Here is a 14,253-nt window from a genome sequence, read left to right as displayed (position 1 = left end):
AGAATAGAAGTTTGAATAAACTAAAAAAAAATAAATTAGAGAAAGGAAATGGGAGCTCGACAAAATAAAATTAATAGTAAAAATAATAGGAACATAAAACAAAATGAAGAGAATAAAATCAAGGGTATTAACTGTTGCACTAAAGGTAAAAGGGCACAGACCATGATAGTGAATTAAAAATCCAACTATATGTTCTTTACAAGAAACACACCTACAGCATAGCAACAAAGAAACGTTGAAACAAATCAGTGAGTGAGGAGATATCAGGCATAAGCAAGCAAAAAGAAAACATGGTTGAAAATATTAATATAAGCCAAAGGAAGCTCTAAAACACAATTTAAATCATTATTTGTATGAATAAAAATGGCACAACTAAAGAAATTATAAGTAATACTCTTGTATGTACCAAACAGCATTGCAACTAAACAGATAAAGCAAAAACTGTTAGAATTACAAGGAGAACTTTAATACACCTCTATTGGAATTTGACCAACCCATTAGATGAAAAGATAATCAAAGACATAGAGGATCTAAATAATCAACCAATGATATTAACTCAATAGAAAGAAATTTGCATGATATAAGGAGAGAATGTGCATCTTTTTTCTTACATGTATAAAACTTTTAACAAATCGATCATATCCTCAAAAACATAAAAATACATTAATAAATTCCAAAAAGGAGAGAATATATAGGCATATCCTCTTAACAAAATAAAATTAGAAATAATAAAAATGATCATAGTTATTGCCTGATAATATAGCAATATTCTCCAAAATAACCCCTACGTCAAAAAGAAAATTAAAAATAAAATTGCAAGTTATATGGAAAGCAAAGAAAAAGAGAACACATCATATCAAACTGTACTGTGGCATGGCTGAAGATATACCCAGAGAAAAACCCATAGTCATAATTACCATTATTATTCAATAAAACCATAAATAAAAGAAATACACACTCTTCTTGAAGAAATTCGAAAGCACGAGAGAAATAATCCAAAGACAGTAGAAGAAATTAGTAAAATTAAAGTTTAAGATAATGACCAAAAAAGCCAATTGTAAAAGTGATAAATAGTGCTCGCTTCGGCAGCACATATACTAAAATTGTAACGATACAGAGAAGATTAGCATGGCCCCTGCGCAAGGATGACACGCAAATTCGTGAAGCATTCCATATGTTTTTGAACAATGAGAACACATGGACACAGGGAAGGGAACATCACACCGGGTGGGTGGCTAGGGGAGGGATAACATCAGGAGAAATACCTAATGTAGGTGACAGGTTGATGGGTGCAGCAAACCACCATGGCACGTGTATACCTATGAAACAAAACTGCAGATTCTGCACATGTAACCCAGAACTTAAAGTGTAATTTAAAAAGTGATAAAAAGTTGTTTTTTTTTAAATCACCAATAAAATACATAAACATCATGAGTATGACTAAGAAAACACAGGGAAAGCAAAAGCATACAAATTACGATTAAAGGGTTGAACCACACAAATAGATGTGATTATTATAAATCACATGAGTAATTTATTATATTATTATTATTATTATAATTTTACACACAAACATATGACATCAAAATTGAAAATCTAAAGATAACATATAATTTCCTAATAGAATAGAAGTTACCAACATTAACTCAAGAAATAGAAAATTTGACTAGAACAATTACTACAGATGAGATCGGAAATGTGTTTGTAGATTTACCATTGTAAAACAAATCAAAAGGAAATAGTTTTGCAGTTGGGTTCTAACTAACCTTTAAGGAAAAGATAATACCAATGTTATCTAAAGTCTACCAGAAAACAGGAAAAAATGGAAAGTTCACTAATGATTTTATAAAGCTAGCAAAGCTGAGACCAAAATCTGTTAAAGATAGTACATAAAAAGGTAACTATAAGCAGTTATCAATGATAAACATAAAAAAATAAAATATTAACAAACTCTAAAATATGTAGACAAACAGATCTCAGAAGTATAGCAAGAAAAAAACTGTACTATTACCTGATAGGGACAGATCCACAAAGGCAAAAATAAATAGTCAAACACCAAATTCTTTTTTGTTTTTTGTTTTGTTTTGTTTTGTTTTTGTTTTTGAGACAGGTCTCACTCTGTCGCCCAAGCTAGAGTTCAATGGCACAATCATGGCTCACTGTAGCCTCGACCTCTCAGGCTCAGGTGATCCTCCCACCTCGGCTTCCCAGATAGCTGGGACTACAGGCTGAATTCTCTTTTCTAAAAAAGTTTTTTTTCTATGTGCATTTTGAGACAGATAGTGTCTTTTTTCCCCCAGGAATTCTATCAATATAATTAATTACATAAAATATTTGGGAAGGCCGAGGTGAGTGGATCACCTGAGGTCAGGAGTTCAAGGCCAGCCTGACCAACATGGAGAAACCCCATCTCTACTAAAAATACAAAATTAGCTGGGCGTGGTGGCGCATGCCTGTAATCCCAGCTACTTGGGAGGCTGAGGCAAGAGAATTGCTTGAACCCGGGAGGTGGAGGTTGCCGTGAGCTGGGATCGCACCATTGTACTCCAGCCTGGGTGACAAAAGCGAAGCTCTGTCTCAAAAAAAAAAAAAAAAAAAAAAAATTAAAGGAGAAAAAGTGCATGATTCTGTTAATAGATGTTGAAAAGCCACTAGGGAAAAAATCAGCAGCTAATCCTAACAGACACTAATAGAAATAGAAGGGGATGACTTAAATATTAAAAGCACTTTTTACCAACAATCAACAGCAATCCTCATTCAGACCATGAAATGCCAAAGTAATTCCCACTAAAACCAGAAACGAGTCACTGTTACTCACAATTTCCATTCTTATTCAAGTGTTTTTTGAGATTATAACTATTGCAATAAGATAAGAAATAGTGTAAAATTGGGAAAAGATAAAATTAATTTATATTTACAACTGATAATGATTGTATTCTAAAAAACAAGGGACTATTTAAAAATTAGAAAGTCAATCAGCAAATTAGAAAAGGTGGTGGAACATAAGAAATATTTTTTAAATCAACAGCTTTTCTCTATTCTAGCAAGTTTTTAGAGTATTACACTATAGAGCCCATGTGTCAACATTATTCTTTTATTTCTTTTGATTAAAAGAACATGTATCACTCGTAAATGGCTATCATCTATCTAACAAACTCATCAAACTAGTGCATAGAATGATTGCATAAATTGCTAGTTCAACCAATTGTATCAGTCTCAATGTCCCTCTGACACTTATTTTATTTTTTATTACACTATTATATGATTTACTATTTTTTCCATTTGTACCCAAGTTTATTTTATAAATTTAAACTATTTCACCATGTTTGATAAGCATATTACTTTATCTTGTAAGTGTCCACCAAAATGTCTTAACTCATAGTGCCTAAACCCTCTATATCTGACAATTCATTCTATGCTTCAAAAAGATCAGTTTCTTGTCTTTGGTTCCAAGCACACATGATAATATATAATAACTGTCTTGTTGGAAGACTGGAATAGCCAGTAGACTTTCAAACTCTCAAGTACATTGATTAGATTACTCACTGTCATATGTCCTAGGACAACATTAAGGTTTTTTTTTTTGAAAACTTAATTTTAATGTTTATTTTTGGGGGGTACATAGTAAGTGTGTATATTATGGGATAAATGTAATGTTTTGATACAGGCATGCAATGTGAAATAAGCACATCATGGAGAATGAGGCATCCATCTCCTCAAGCATTTATCCTTTAAGTTACAAGCAATCCAATTACACTCTTTGAGTTATTTTAGAATGTACAATTAAGTTATTATTGACTATAGTTGGAAAAACCTAAGATTGCTTTCAATGAAGTGTTGTCACATTCACTTAGGCCACTTATTAGACTACCTTTTACAAACTGTGACAATTTTGGTAAGAATGTCAAGAATATGAAATCCTTGAACATTGTTGGTGGGAATGTAAATTAGTACAGCCATTTTGGAAAAGAGTATGGAGGCCCCTCAAAAAACTAAAATTTTAATTACCATATTATCCAGCAATCCCACTTCTGCATATATATTCAAATGAATTGAAATCAGTATATCAAAGAGATATCTTCACTCCCATGTTCATTGCAGCATTATTCACAATAGCCAAGATGTGGAATCAACCTAAGTGTCCATCATTGGATGGATAAAGAAAATGTGGCACATGCAAATGGAAATACAATGGAAACAATGCAGCCTTTAAAAAGAAGAAAATTCTAGCCAGCCGGGTGTACTGGCACTGGCCTGTAGTCCTAGCTAATTCAGAGGCTGGGGTGGGAGGATCTCTTGAGCCCAGGAGTTCGATACCAGCATGGGCAACGTAATGAGACGCTTATGTCTTATGTCTCTTAAAAAAAAAAAAAGAAGGAAAATTTGTCAGTTGCAACATTTGCAATAACATGTGTTAATCTAGAAAACATTGTACTAGGTGAAATAAGTCAGGCACAAAAAGACAAATAATGCATGATCTCACTTATATGTGGAATCTTAAAAAGTCGAATTCATAGAAGTAGAGTAGAATGGTAGTTACCACGGGATGGGGGTAAGGGGAGGCACAAGGAAAGGAGAGATGTTTCTTAAAGGGCACAAAGTTTCAGTTAGACAAAAGGATTAAGTTCTAGTAGCCTATTTCATTGCATGGGGACTATACTTAATAATAACATATTGTATATTCCAAAATTGCTTAAAAAGTAGATTTTAAATGTTCCCACCACAAAAGATTAGTATGTTAGGTGTTGTATGTTAATAGGCCTGTTTTAATCATTCCACAATGTATTCATGTATCATAACATGATACTGTACTCCATAAATACATACTTTTTATTATTTGTCATTTTTTAAAAAATATAATTTAAAAAATTAATCACACTGCTAAAAAAAAGTATATTTCTCTTAAACTCTTTTTGATAGCCAATTTGATCATATATGTTAATAGTCATAAAACTACCACCCACCGATGCTCTGCCTCTGCTAAAGGAGCATCTGGGCAGACAAAATTTATAATTGTGTCCAGGGAGAAATGTGCTGCATCTCTTGAATACAAGAACTGGATTTCAGCAATAACTTTATCCTCACAGTGGAGATGGATCCACCAAGTTCTCCTACTTTGAGGGCACCCTGTCAGAATAAAGTTACCTCTCTGATAAGGCTTCCTTCACTCCCTTCTCCCCTCTCCCTCCTCTCCCATCTATCCCCTAAAGCATACATTGCCCAAGCCCTTAGCACAATACCTGAGAGGGCCCCAGTGGAGAGGGTCAAGCACTGAGCTATGCCACTCAGATAAGTAAATATTACTTATCCTGCTAATACCATACCCTCGGGGCAGGGCAGATCAGGGACCCCAGGATGGTGGTGACACGGCTCTGGCTTAAAAGCAAGAAAGAGCCATGGTTTAAACAGAAAAACCGGAAAAAAATCTTCAGCCTGGGATGCGATGCAAAATAAATGTAAAAAGCTAGCATTGAAAATAGTATGAATCATTATCTAAAAGGCCATTCTCAAGGGAACTTAGCAAAGAAATTAATGAAAGAGAGCCATAAACATAAAATTTGCCTGAACCACATCAATTTGCTAAGCCTACACTTGGAATCTCTTTTGAAAAAAGACAGGTAAAATGTGAATTTTTCAAAAAAGAAAATCCATTTCCTGAGCCTTGAAATATTATGTATATTGGCTGACAATTTACAACAGAACAACACTCCACTTTTGTAAAATCGCCTTTGAACATGTTTGCACTGGGATAGATCCACTTATATTCCTAAAACTGTTAGATGAGAACAAAACCAAAATAGCAGGACATCCTCTGAGTTTCTGGTTTCCTTGGTTTCCCAGAAGCTGCCATCCTCTCTAAAGAGAAGAAGACACTGCCTCCTCCATGCGCCAATGGGCTGCCATAATCAGCTACAATCCTAGAACTCTGCCCCTTCCAAAAGGATTGAGAGTGACAACCTCCTATGTGAAAACATTGGGACATCAACCTGTGACCTGGCTGCCTGGACCAGGCAGTCACACATCTATCTCATACACCTTTCCCAGACTCCGGGTTATTCAGTCTAAATAAGACCGGGTACAGGACATCAAAAATTCATGCAGTGCACATGTGGCCGTGACAAGTTAAGACTAGTTCCTTCTCAGTCTCTTTTTGTCCAACAAAGGTTCCAAAAATTCTTGGCATCCAGTCACACCCAGGGTCAACTTATGACCAGAGCAATGACAGTTATTATTCTGTATTAAATGCCCACTGATACATGGCATGGCGTCATGGGAATTGAAGGGTCAGAGAAGCCCAGAGAGGCTACCACCAATGATCTCCCAGAAGGAGAAAATAAAGAAAAGTAGGAGGAAGGAAGTGGAAAGAAGAATGAGAAGGAACAAAGGAATGGGGAAAAGAGCAGATGGGTGCTAGTCAGGCCTATACCTGCCTCACTGGGGATTTTTACTACTCGAGTTAGCCTCATTTTCACCCCAGGTGTAAAAGTCGCTCCGCATCTCAAGTTCAACATGGCTTGATCTGGATTTTTGTTAGATGTTCAAGCTACATATCTGGGTCAAGGCACAAGTTTGTACTCATCAACTCTATTTTTTCAAGTATTATATCTCCAATGAATATTATTCTTTTTTTGAGGAAAAAAGTTTTAAATCAGGCACTGAAAATTTTTCAATAGTATGATCCAATTTTATGTAAAGAATATATAAGTATATGAATAGTAAAAGTGTCTGGAAGGGTATACATTGTTTCAATTCTGTGCTTCTCTCCCCAGCTGCCCATAGTCCCTTACAGTTCTTTTGCAGCCCTTCACTCTGACTCTGCACCTTCTCTCTGAAGGGCCACATCTGCTTCCATGTGCTCCATTATCATCCATCCTCCAATGGCTCTCAAATCCTTATTTGCAGCCTGTTCATCTCCTCTGAGCACCAGATCAATCATTCAAATGACAATAGGATATCCCCATCTGAGTGTCACGCAGGTACATCAAACTGAATTTATTTTAAAGGAATTAATCCTCCCCACTCCATCTCCCCACAAATCTCTCTCTCACCTAACAATAGGAACAAGAAAAAATGTTAGTTCACTTTTCCATCACCCCACCTTTAAAACTGGTGTTAAATGAGTTTCTACATATGCATGATTTAGTAGGCTTACCATACCCAGCAACTTTAAGCCAACCTGGTTTTGTCTCTACTACAAACATTACAGTACATACAGGGAAACCTGGGTATAAAACCAGGTAAGTGAATAGAGGATTTTACCCTTTCCTGGCCTCATATATAAAGCAGGATAACATCCCCCAAACAACTAGAAATATATTGCAGAGGCTGGTGTGATCATGTCTGAGGAAACACTTTGGATTTTTAGGAAAGAAAGAAAACTCTACTCCTGTGAGAAATTATTTTAACAGTTGCCTTGCAGGAATGACAGAACTTTACACAGTAGTCACTTAATAAATGTTAACCTTTATTGTTACTATTATTTATTAAATGACACTAAAACATGGCAGAATGCCCCAGCAAAACAAAAGTCAACCAAAAAACTAACAACCCTGCATTCTAGGTAATTAAGGGTGCTCGATTTTCTTAATTAATTACTATGTGCCAGAACATTGTAAGTACTTTGCATATATTACCTCACTGAATCCTCACAATAAGCCTTATCTTCACCATTTATCTATCATTTCAGAGAAGAAACTTCAACCTACCTCATTTTTAATCTAAATATTTCTTCCATTCAGTATGTGTTCCAATCAATCACTTGCTTCATTCCCAACACTTTTCTTTTTCAAAACCTTCCTAAAAATCAATACCCATTTTAGATAAATAAAAACACAAAGATGAATAAAAAGTAAAAAAGTAAAGATCACTCATTATTCTTCTACCCAAAGATAACTACTGTTTCTATCTGGATATCTATAACTCCAGTTTTTAGTGTCCTTTTAAACATATGTTTTATTAGTCTCAAAAAATGGAACTATACTTCGAATACTTCTATCTACCCTTTTTTACTTTCTGACTTCACAACGCATAATGAATAGCTTTTCCTGGCAATATAGATTTCCATCAGCATACTTATAATATCCTACTGTGTGAACATTCCTTGCTTTATAACCAATCCAATGTGCTAGATACTTAAATTGTTTCCAATTTTTACTAGCTTAGACAGTGCTGGGATGAACAGCCTTGTACATACAATCTTTGGGCAATTATTCAATTACTTCCTTAGGACAAAGGGTTTACATACTTTAAGGCTTATATCTGTATTACCAAATGGCCACCACTAGGATGTGAAAGGCTCCATTTTGCCACACCCTCATTGACACTACTCAGTAATAGAGACTTTCATATGGACCCCAATTATTTTCTAGTAAAAAAAGATTTAGTGGCTCTGGGTGTTCAATGGGATAATATTCAAACAATTCTCCATAACTGGCTTCACCCAGCTTTCCAAAATTATCTACTCCCACTCTCCACACTCTCCACTCTAAGCAGAATGATCTCCTGTCATAGGAAGAGGGTTCCTACTTCCATGCCTTTCTCACACCATGCCCCCCTTGTCTTGTCTCATGGAATTCCCTAACCACCCTACCCCATTCAGGACTCATTTTCAATTGCCACCTCCTCTGTGAAGCTTTAGCCGACTAGCACATCCCACAGAAGCTTTTGCCTCCTCTGTGCTCTCAGAGGGAACATCTGACAATGAGTACGTGCTTCAGATATTCTGTTATCTTTTGGTTTGTACGTTTCTTATCTCTCCAACTAGATTATAAACTGAAGGACAGGGATGGTTTCTTTCTTTCTTCTTTTTTTCTTTCCAGCATTAACATACAATTTTATTGATGATACACAAATTAAATCAATGAAAATGACAGAAGGGAGCTTACTCATGATGAATTGGTTCACTGTCACTTATGCAGAAGAAATAGCAAAATATTTCAATCTAGGCAGCGAGATAAAAAGCAACAAACATGTTTTCAGAACAAGTAGTGATATTCATTTATCCATCTTAAACCTAAAGACCAACTCAGTTAAATATCAGCATTGATGATACAATATGATATTCATTATTCAAAACTGGCAGCTGAAAGGATTCCTTTACCATATAAACAAGGTGGAGAAAATGAATAGTTTACAATGTGTGTTGCTTCTAAATTACAAAATCAAGGTGTTATTCCTGGCTCTTTGGGAACATATGTTCAGCAAGTTTGGCCATGAATTTTCCAACTTTTACTTTCACCAAAAAATCATGGTGACTTTCTATTCCCAGAACCTTATCAGCACACACTTGAAATTCTTTTAAAAAGAAAAAAAGTGAACCTTCACCGAATTGATTCTGAGTAGGTTCATTTTCTTCCCATTTGAAATTATCATTTATGTTCTCAAATATGACCAGAAGTTTAAGAATAACTTCTTTGTTCTCCTTCTTATTAAAGAGGGAGCCCAGTGAAGATGGTACTTGGGCCCTGAGCAGTTCCCTAGTCATGGCTGGATTTTCAGCCAAATTCAAAAGGAGTTTCAGAACCTGAAGTTTGGTTTCTTCATTTCCCGCTGAAAATAAACGAAAAAAGTCAGAAATGGAATTAGCAAGCATGTGCTGATACTCATTAGTAACAGTCATATTTGTAAGCAATCTCAGTCCAGCAAGCTGCACAGATGAGTTCAAGCGAGAAGTGATTGTGTCATCACACACTTGATTCATGTATACTTTAAGCCTGCGCTGATTTTCAGCATTCACACTCAAGTTATTCAGGACAATTAAAGCCTTTTCCTTAACTATGGGATCCCGAGTATTGAGAATCTTTGCGACAATTGGGAGACCACCCAGATCACGAATAATATCTCTGTTAAATGCATAAGCAGCATTGTTACCCAGAGCAATTAAAGCTGCTTCAAGAATATAAGGCTTTTCAGACATCTCAACCAAGCAAAGAACCTTTTGTAGCTCTTGAGGGGACAAAACGGTATCATCTGAATTGGGGGAAGCCCGTTTCTGGACAGCCCGACGTGCCCGGGTAGCCCTGGCCCTTGCCCTGGCCCTAGCTCTGGTTCCAGCTTCAGTCCCAATCCGAGCCCAAGGTGGGTACCATACTATACTCTTGCTCTCATTGCTGTCATCATCATCATCAGACCAGTCATTATACCTGGCCCCAGAACAGTCCCCAGCATCATCCACATCCCCAGATCCACCCTCAGCCATTTTTTCCTTGTTCTGTTTTCTTCCCCTAGTCAGTCTATAAATGCAATAGCAGGCGCCAGCCCCAATCACCAGGCCTGCGGTCACCCAGCCTACTTTCCTGGCGTAGCCCATGCAATCGTCCCCGACAATAGCAGGGACCAAGGAATAGAGTAGTCACTCAGGCTGGGGGAGGAAGGCTGTGGGACTGGGCTCAAGCCTGTGGAGGGTGATCGTCTTCAGCCACTTCAAGGCCACAAGAGCTGATTCTGGAGGTTGACCTAGGAGTGGAAGAAGAAAATTGGGTTTGAGTTTCTCTTCTGCTTGTGTTGCCCCATGCAGGGAGTTGCGCAGAGGGACAAGATAATAATAATTGAATGCTAGGTAGGAAATGTAGATTGTTGACGAAATCTCTATGCCTCTCATTTCAGCCTTTCCCTCCCCATCCCAGGTCACCCCGCCCAAAGCCTAGATAATGTCAATGGAATCCACAGACTCTGCTGGGGTCTCAGTCACCACAACCTCAGATGTCCCTAGGGACCTGACTAGAACCCTTGCACTAACCTCCTCAAGACAAGCAGTTCGCCCCTTCTTCTTTTCCCTAGTGGTGTGCCACGCCCAACAATCTTTCCAATCTGCAGAGAGACCAGAGCCAGTGAGAATGGAGCACTTGATGGATTGACTGTTGATTCGTTGCTTTCCTGATTCACCATTCCGGTTATCAGGTTTGTTTTTAACCTCTTTATGCTATCCCAGACATGCACAGGTCTGCCCCCTCCCTAGCCTGAAATGGGAGGGAGGTAAGGAAAATAAAGCAGGATTGGAAGAGCCTGTCCAAAGTGCCGGCGATTTCTAACCCCTCCCCCATTCCAGGCAGCCCCCACGCCCACACCGACCTCTACTGATCGGAGGAAACTTCCTCCCTCGCTTCAAGCGGAGCCACCTGCTACAGCAGACCTGCAGGATGACAGATCGAAAACATGGAGAGTAAGTGCTGTTGAGAGAGGAGGATTACGAACAAACTATCCGATAGGTTTCCCTGCTGTCATTTCCCCCACTTCCCCCCAACCACAGACACACAAAGCACGCCATTTCGCCACAGTCCGGGGAGTGCAAGAAACACATTCGGACTCAGACATGTACCTAGATTATTACCTTCTCTGCCTTCTCCCCACCCCCGCCGCCACCCCCGTCCCTCCTAGGGTCCCCAGGTGGTCTTACCCTCAAATCGACCTTCACCGATTAGGATTAAATTCCTTCCTCTTCTTTTGCCTGGCGTTGTGCCGCAACCTACAGAAAGACTGGCCACCCGGGAGAGGCTTGGACCCACTAGACACAGAGCCATGGTCAGTAAGACACAGCCACAGGCAGAAAGACGGGAAACTGCCGCCACTGAGTGCTTGGTGGACGGACTAGTTCCCAGAACACAAAACTCTTTTCTAATTCGGAGGCCTGGTTGTCAGAGGTTTCCCACCCCTATTACCTCTCTTGGGGTTCTGCTAACATATCGCGTTGCATCTCACCACCCCCGCCCCCATATCCAGCCATTCCCCTCCGGCACTGTCCTGGTGGACTAGGGGCCAACACCCAGGCCACAGCTCCCTTTCCGGATTGCGGCCCTAGGCTCCCAGCAGATTCCCATTTCCCAGTCTCTGAGCTCTTCCCCAAACACCCCGCAGCTCACCGTTTCGCAGCATCGAAATGGGCTGCAAGCGGGACATATGTCTTGGAAAGCGGGCGGCGAGTGGGAGAGACGACGGAGGCGCCTCAGTACCCGCGACGGTCTCGGCCCTACGCCCTCAAGCACCCCGACTTTATGGAATCTTCCAGGTACTGACCTGCAGGGATTCGGGACAATTTCCTTCTCCTCTTCCTTTTTCCCTCCGCCGCAGGCCGGCCCGCCCTCAGGGCAGTGGGGAGCTGGTACTCAGACGGGAACAACGACCAGGACAAGAAGGACTTCTGCACACGTCAGCTCTTGGTCACGTGAGAGCTACGTCATCCACCAACTCGGGTCCCCAATTTCCCCTCCCACCAGCAGTGCGGCAGAAGAGGGCCCGCCCCCCTCCTTTCCCTCCCCCACACCAGGCCTTATTACTCTTTCTTCTTCGATAATCTCATCACCTTGTAGTTGTGTTTGCCTTCCACCGATTACCAGAAAGGGACGGCATCTTCCCCTGGGGCTATGGGCCACTTGTACTTTTATGAAAAATTGCCTCTTCCTTCCCTAGGCTCCTGGGACAGCAGCCTCTCCCTCCACCTCCCCTCCCCCGAGCTATGAAAGTCTACCATTTCCTCTGAAATCTAGTCCCAGATCTGAAAGGAACAAGCGATCAGAAAAGAAAATCTGGAATGAGAGTGTGGTTTTTACTTTCTTAATACTTTGTTATTTTTGTTCCGTCCTCCCCCACCCCCAGCCTGCATTCTTTTTATGAGAAAAAAAAAATACTATAAAGCTATTTCCATTTTAGAAAAAAATGAGTGGAGGCTGAAGAATGATGTTGGGTGATGGCCTCCAAAAGTCCCACATTTTCTCACTTGGTGGAGAGTGTTACACACTTCACTCAAAGCAATCTTAATGTCTTCTGGGGCCTAGCACACAGCACAGCCCTGAGTGAGCTAATCAGTGTGTCTGGCAATACGTAAGTCATCTGACTAGACCAGTCTTCTGAATAGGAGAGCTGCAGACTTTCACCTGCACCCATTAGCAAGGAGGAGGCATTAAACCCACAAAAGCCAGAACGCAGAAAAAAAAAAAAAAACTGAGGAGAAAACATAAGTGCACAGTAGGTATCTGTGAGATAGAGCATGCACACTGAAAAAATGAGTGTGCATAAAAAGAACATTACAAAATATGCTTGGGCAAAATAGAGAATATCATCTATAAATGAAATAAGTATTAGAGGAACACAGACCAAGACAAAATTGGCTGAAACTGGGACCTAGCAATTAGTATGAAACTATTTTACTTACTGGTTTGATAAACTGAATAATTCACCCATCATCAATGATTTACCTTTTTTAAAGTAGGAAAAGGAATAAAATAATTACATCCCCTCATTATTTAAGTTAACCAGATTTGATTTCAGTTGCTTGCAACCAAACCACCTTAACTAAAGCACAATACAAAAACAGGTAACAATACAAAAAGTAATATAGCTTTTCAGAACATAGGGTCTTCAGTGAGATATTCACTAATAGTTTGAATAAAAGGTTATTATTTGAGTATAACTTTTAAAATACACAGACAATATGGGAGTAAATCAAGAGACTGAGGAAGTTGAGAACAGGCAAACCCCCAGGAAAATTCATATCTGTGTAACTTCTGGGAGGCAGTACTAGAATGTGATTGAAATTTATTTAGTAAACAGAAACCAAATCAACTATATGATCCTGTGTTTAGAGAAAGATCATGTGTAGCAAAGGGTCTTATTCAAGCATAGGAATATATGAAAAGGACAGTCAGAAGAAAGTGTTGGTATTTCCCACCCAAGCACTGCCTGGAGGAGAAAAAGTGTTGGCTAAGGAGAATGGAACATTTCACTTTCTCTGGCAGAGTCATGCCCATGATGTGTAATAGTACTTCATGCGTCCTCAGCTGAAACCCCCTTCTTAAAATGAACAAATACCCTTGCTCTGATTGCAGGCTCACCAAACAACCTTCTAAGGTTGTGGTTTCCCAAGTAGTAGCTTGTCTACAGGGAAAGAATAGGCAGGTAAGACTGACGGAAACCTCCAGTACCCCCTGACAATTGTATTTCTGAGGGCAAATTATTCAGTTGTCACTCCTGTTGAAACAGCTTCCCTTGTGGTCTACTTATGGGGAGAGAATGCAGAGATCCCTAGGTTTGAGCATTCAGATCTGTTTATATATAAGTCTCTATGAATGGGAGTCTTTCCTTGAGGCATCCAGAGGCAATTCTTCTCAGCATACAAACAAAATCAGGATTTGGTCATGCAATACTGAGGAAGAGACCCTGAACTGTAGACGCAACCTTGGGGGAATCCTGTGGGAGAAGCCAGATGGCCTTGGCTCAAAGGACAACCTTGTGCATCACCATTTCATAACCATACCTTTC

At 39.4% G+C, this 14,253-nt stretch overlaps 1 protein-coding gene and 1 non-coding gene across 5 annotated transcripts; one reads left to right on the top strand and one right to left on the bottom strand.

Annotated features, from left to right (window-relative positions):
- Positions 1-1,073: 1,073 nt before the first annotated feature.
- On the top strand, positions 1,074-1,180 carry LOC112438662 (U6 spliceosomal RNA). The gene has a single exon (XR_003027044.1). It is a non-coding gene; the product is annotated as a U6 spliceosomal RNA (small nuclear RNA).
- Positions 1,181-7,444: 6,264 nt separating this feature from the next.
- On the bottom strand, positions 7,445-12,178 carry ARMCX3 (armadillo repeat containing X-linked 3). Of its 4 annotated transcripts, none has more exons than XM_003810421.5 (5): positions 12,013-12,178; positions 11,396-11,475; positions 11,071-11,131; positions 10,739-10,809; positions 7,445-10,455 (listed from the first exon to the last, which is right to left on the bottom strand). In XM_003810421.5, the coding sequence occupies exon 5, from the start codon at positions 10,307-10,309 to the stop codon at positions 9,170-9,172; it is 1,140 nt and encodes a 379-aa protein (XP_003810469.2). In that variant the 5' UTR covers positions 10,310-10,455; positions 10,739-10,809; positions 11,071-11,131; positions 11,396-11,475; positions 12,013-12,178; the 3' UTR covers positions 7,445-9,169. The 4 variants fall into 4 exon arrangements, with proteins under 4 accessions (XP_003810469.2, XP_003810471.2, XP_003810470.2 ...); XM_003810423.6 differs by having other exon boundaries at positions 11,859-12,162; XM_003810422.5 differs by having other exon boundaries at positions 11,396-11,503; positions 12,013-12,162.
- Between the last annotated feature and the right edge of the window lie 2,075 nt (positions 12,179-14,253).

Source organism: Pan paniscus, chromosome X (genome assembly GCF_029289425.2).
Source record: "Pan paniscus chromosome X, NHGRI_mPanPan1-v2.0_pri, whole genome shotgun sequence".
Classification (NCBI taxonomy): domain Eukaryota; kingdom Metazoa; phylum Chordata; class Mammalia; order Primates; family Hominidae; genus Pan; species Pan paniscus.
The sequence above is the reverse complement of the archived record's forward strand: the minus strand, read 5'-3'. Positions and strand labels throughout refer to the sequence as shown.

Excerpts from the sequence above, each read along its gene's own strand:
- ARMCX3 (XM_003810421.5), bottom strand. The coding sequence starts at position 10,309 with ATGGGCTACGCCAGGAAAGTAGGCTGGGTGACCGCAGGCCTGGTGATT.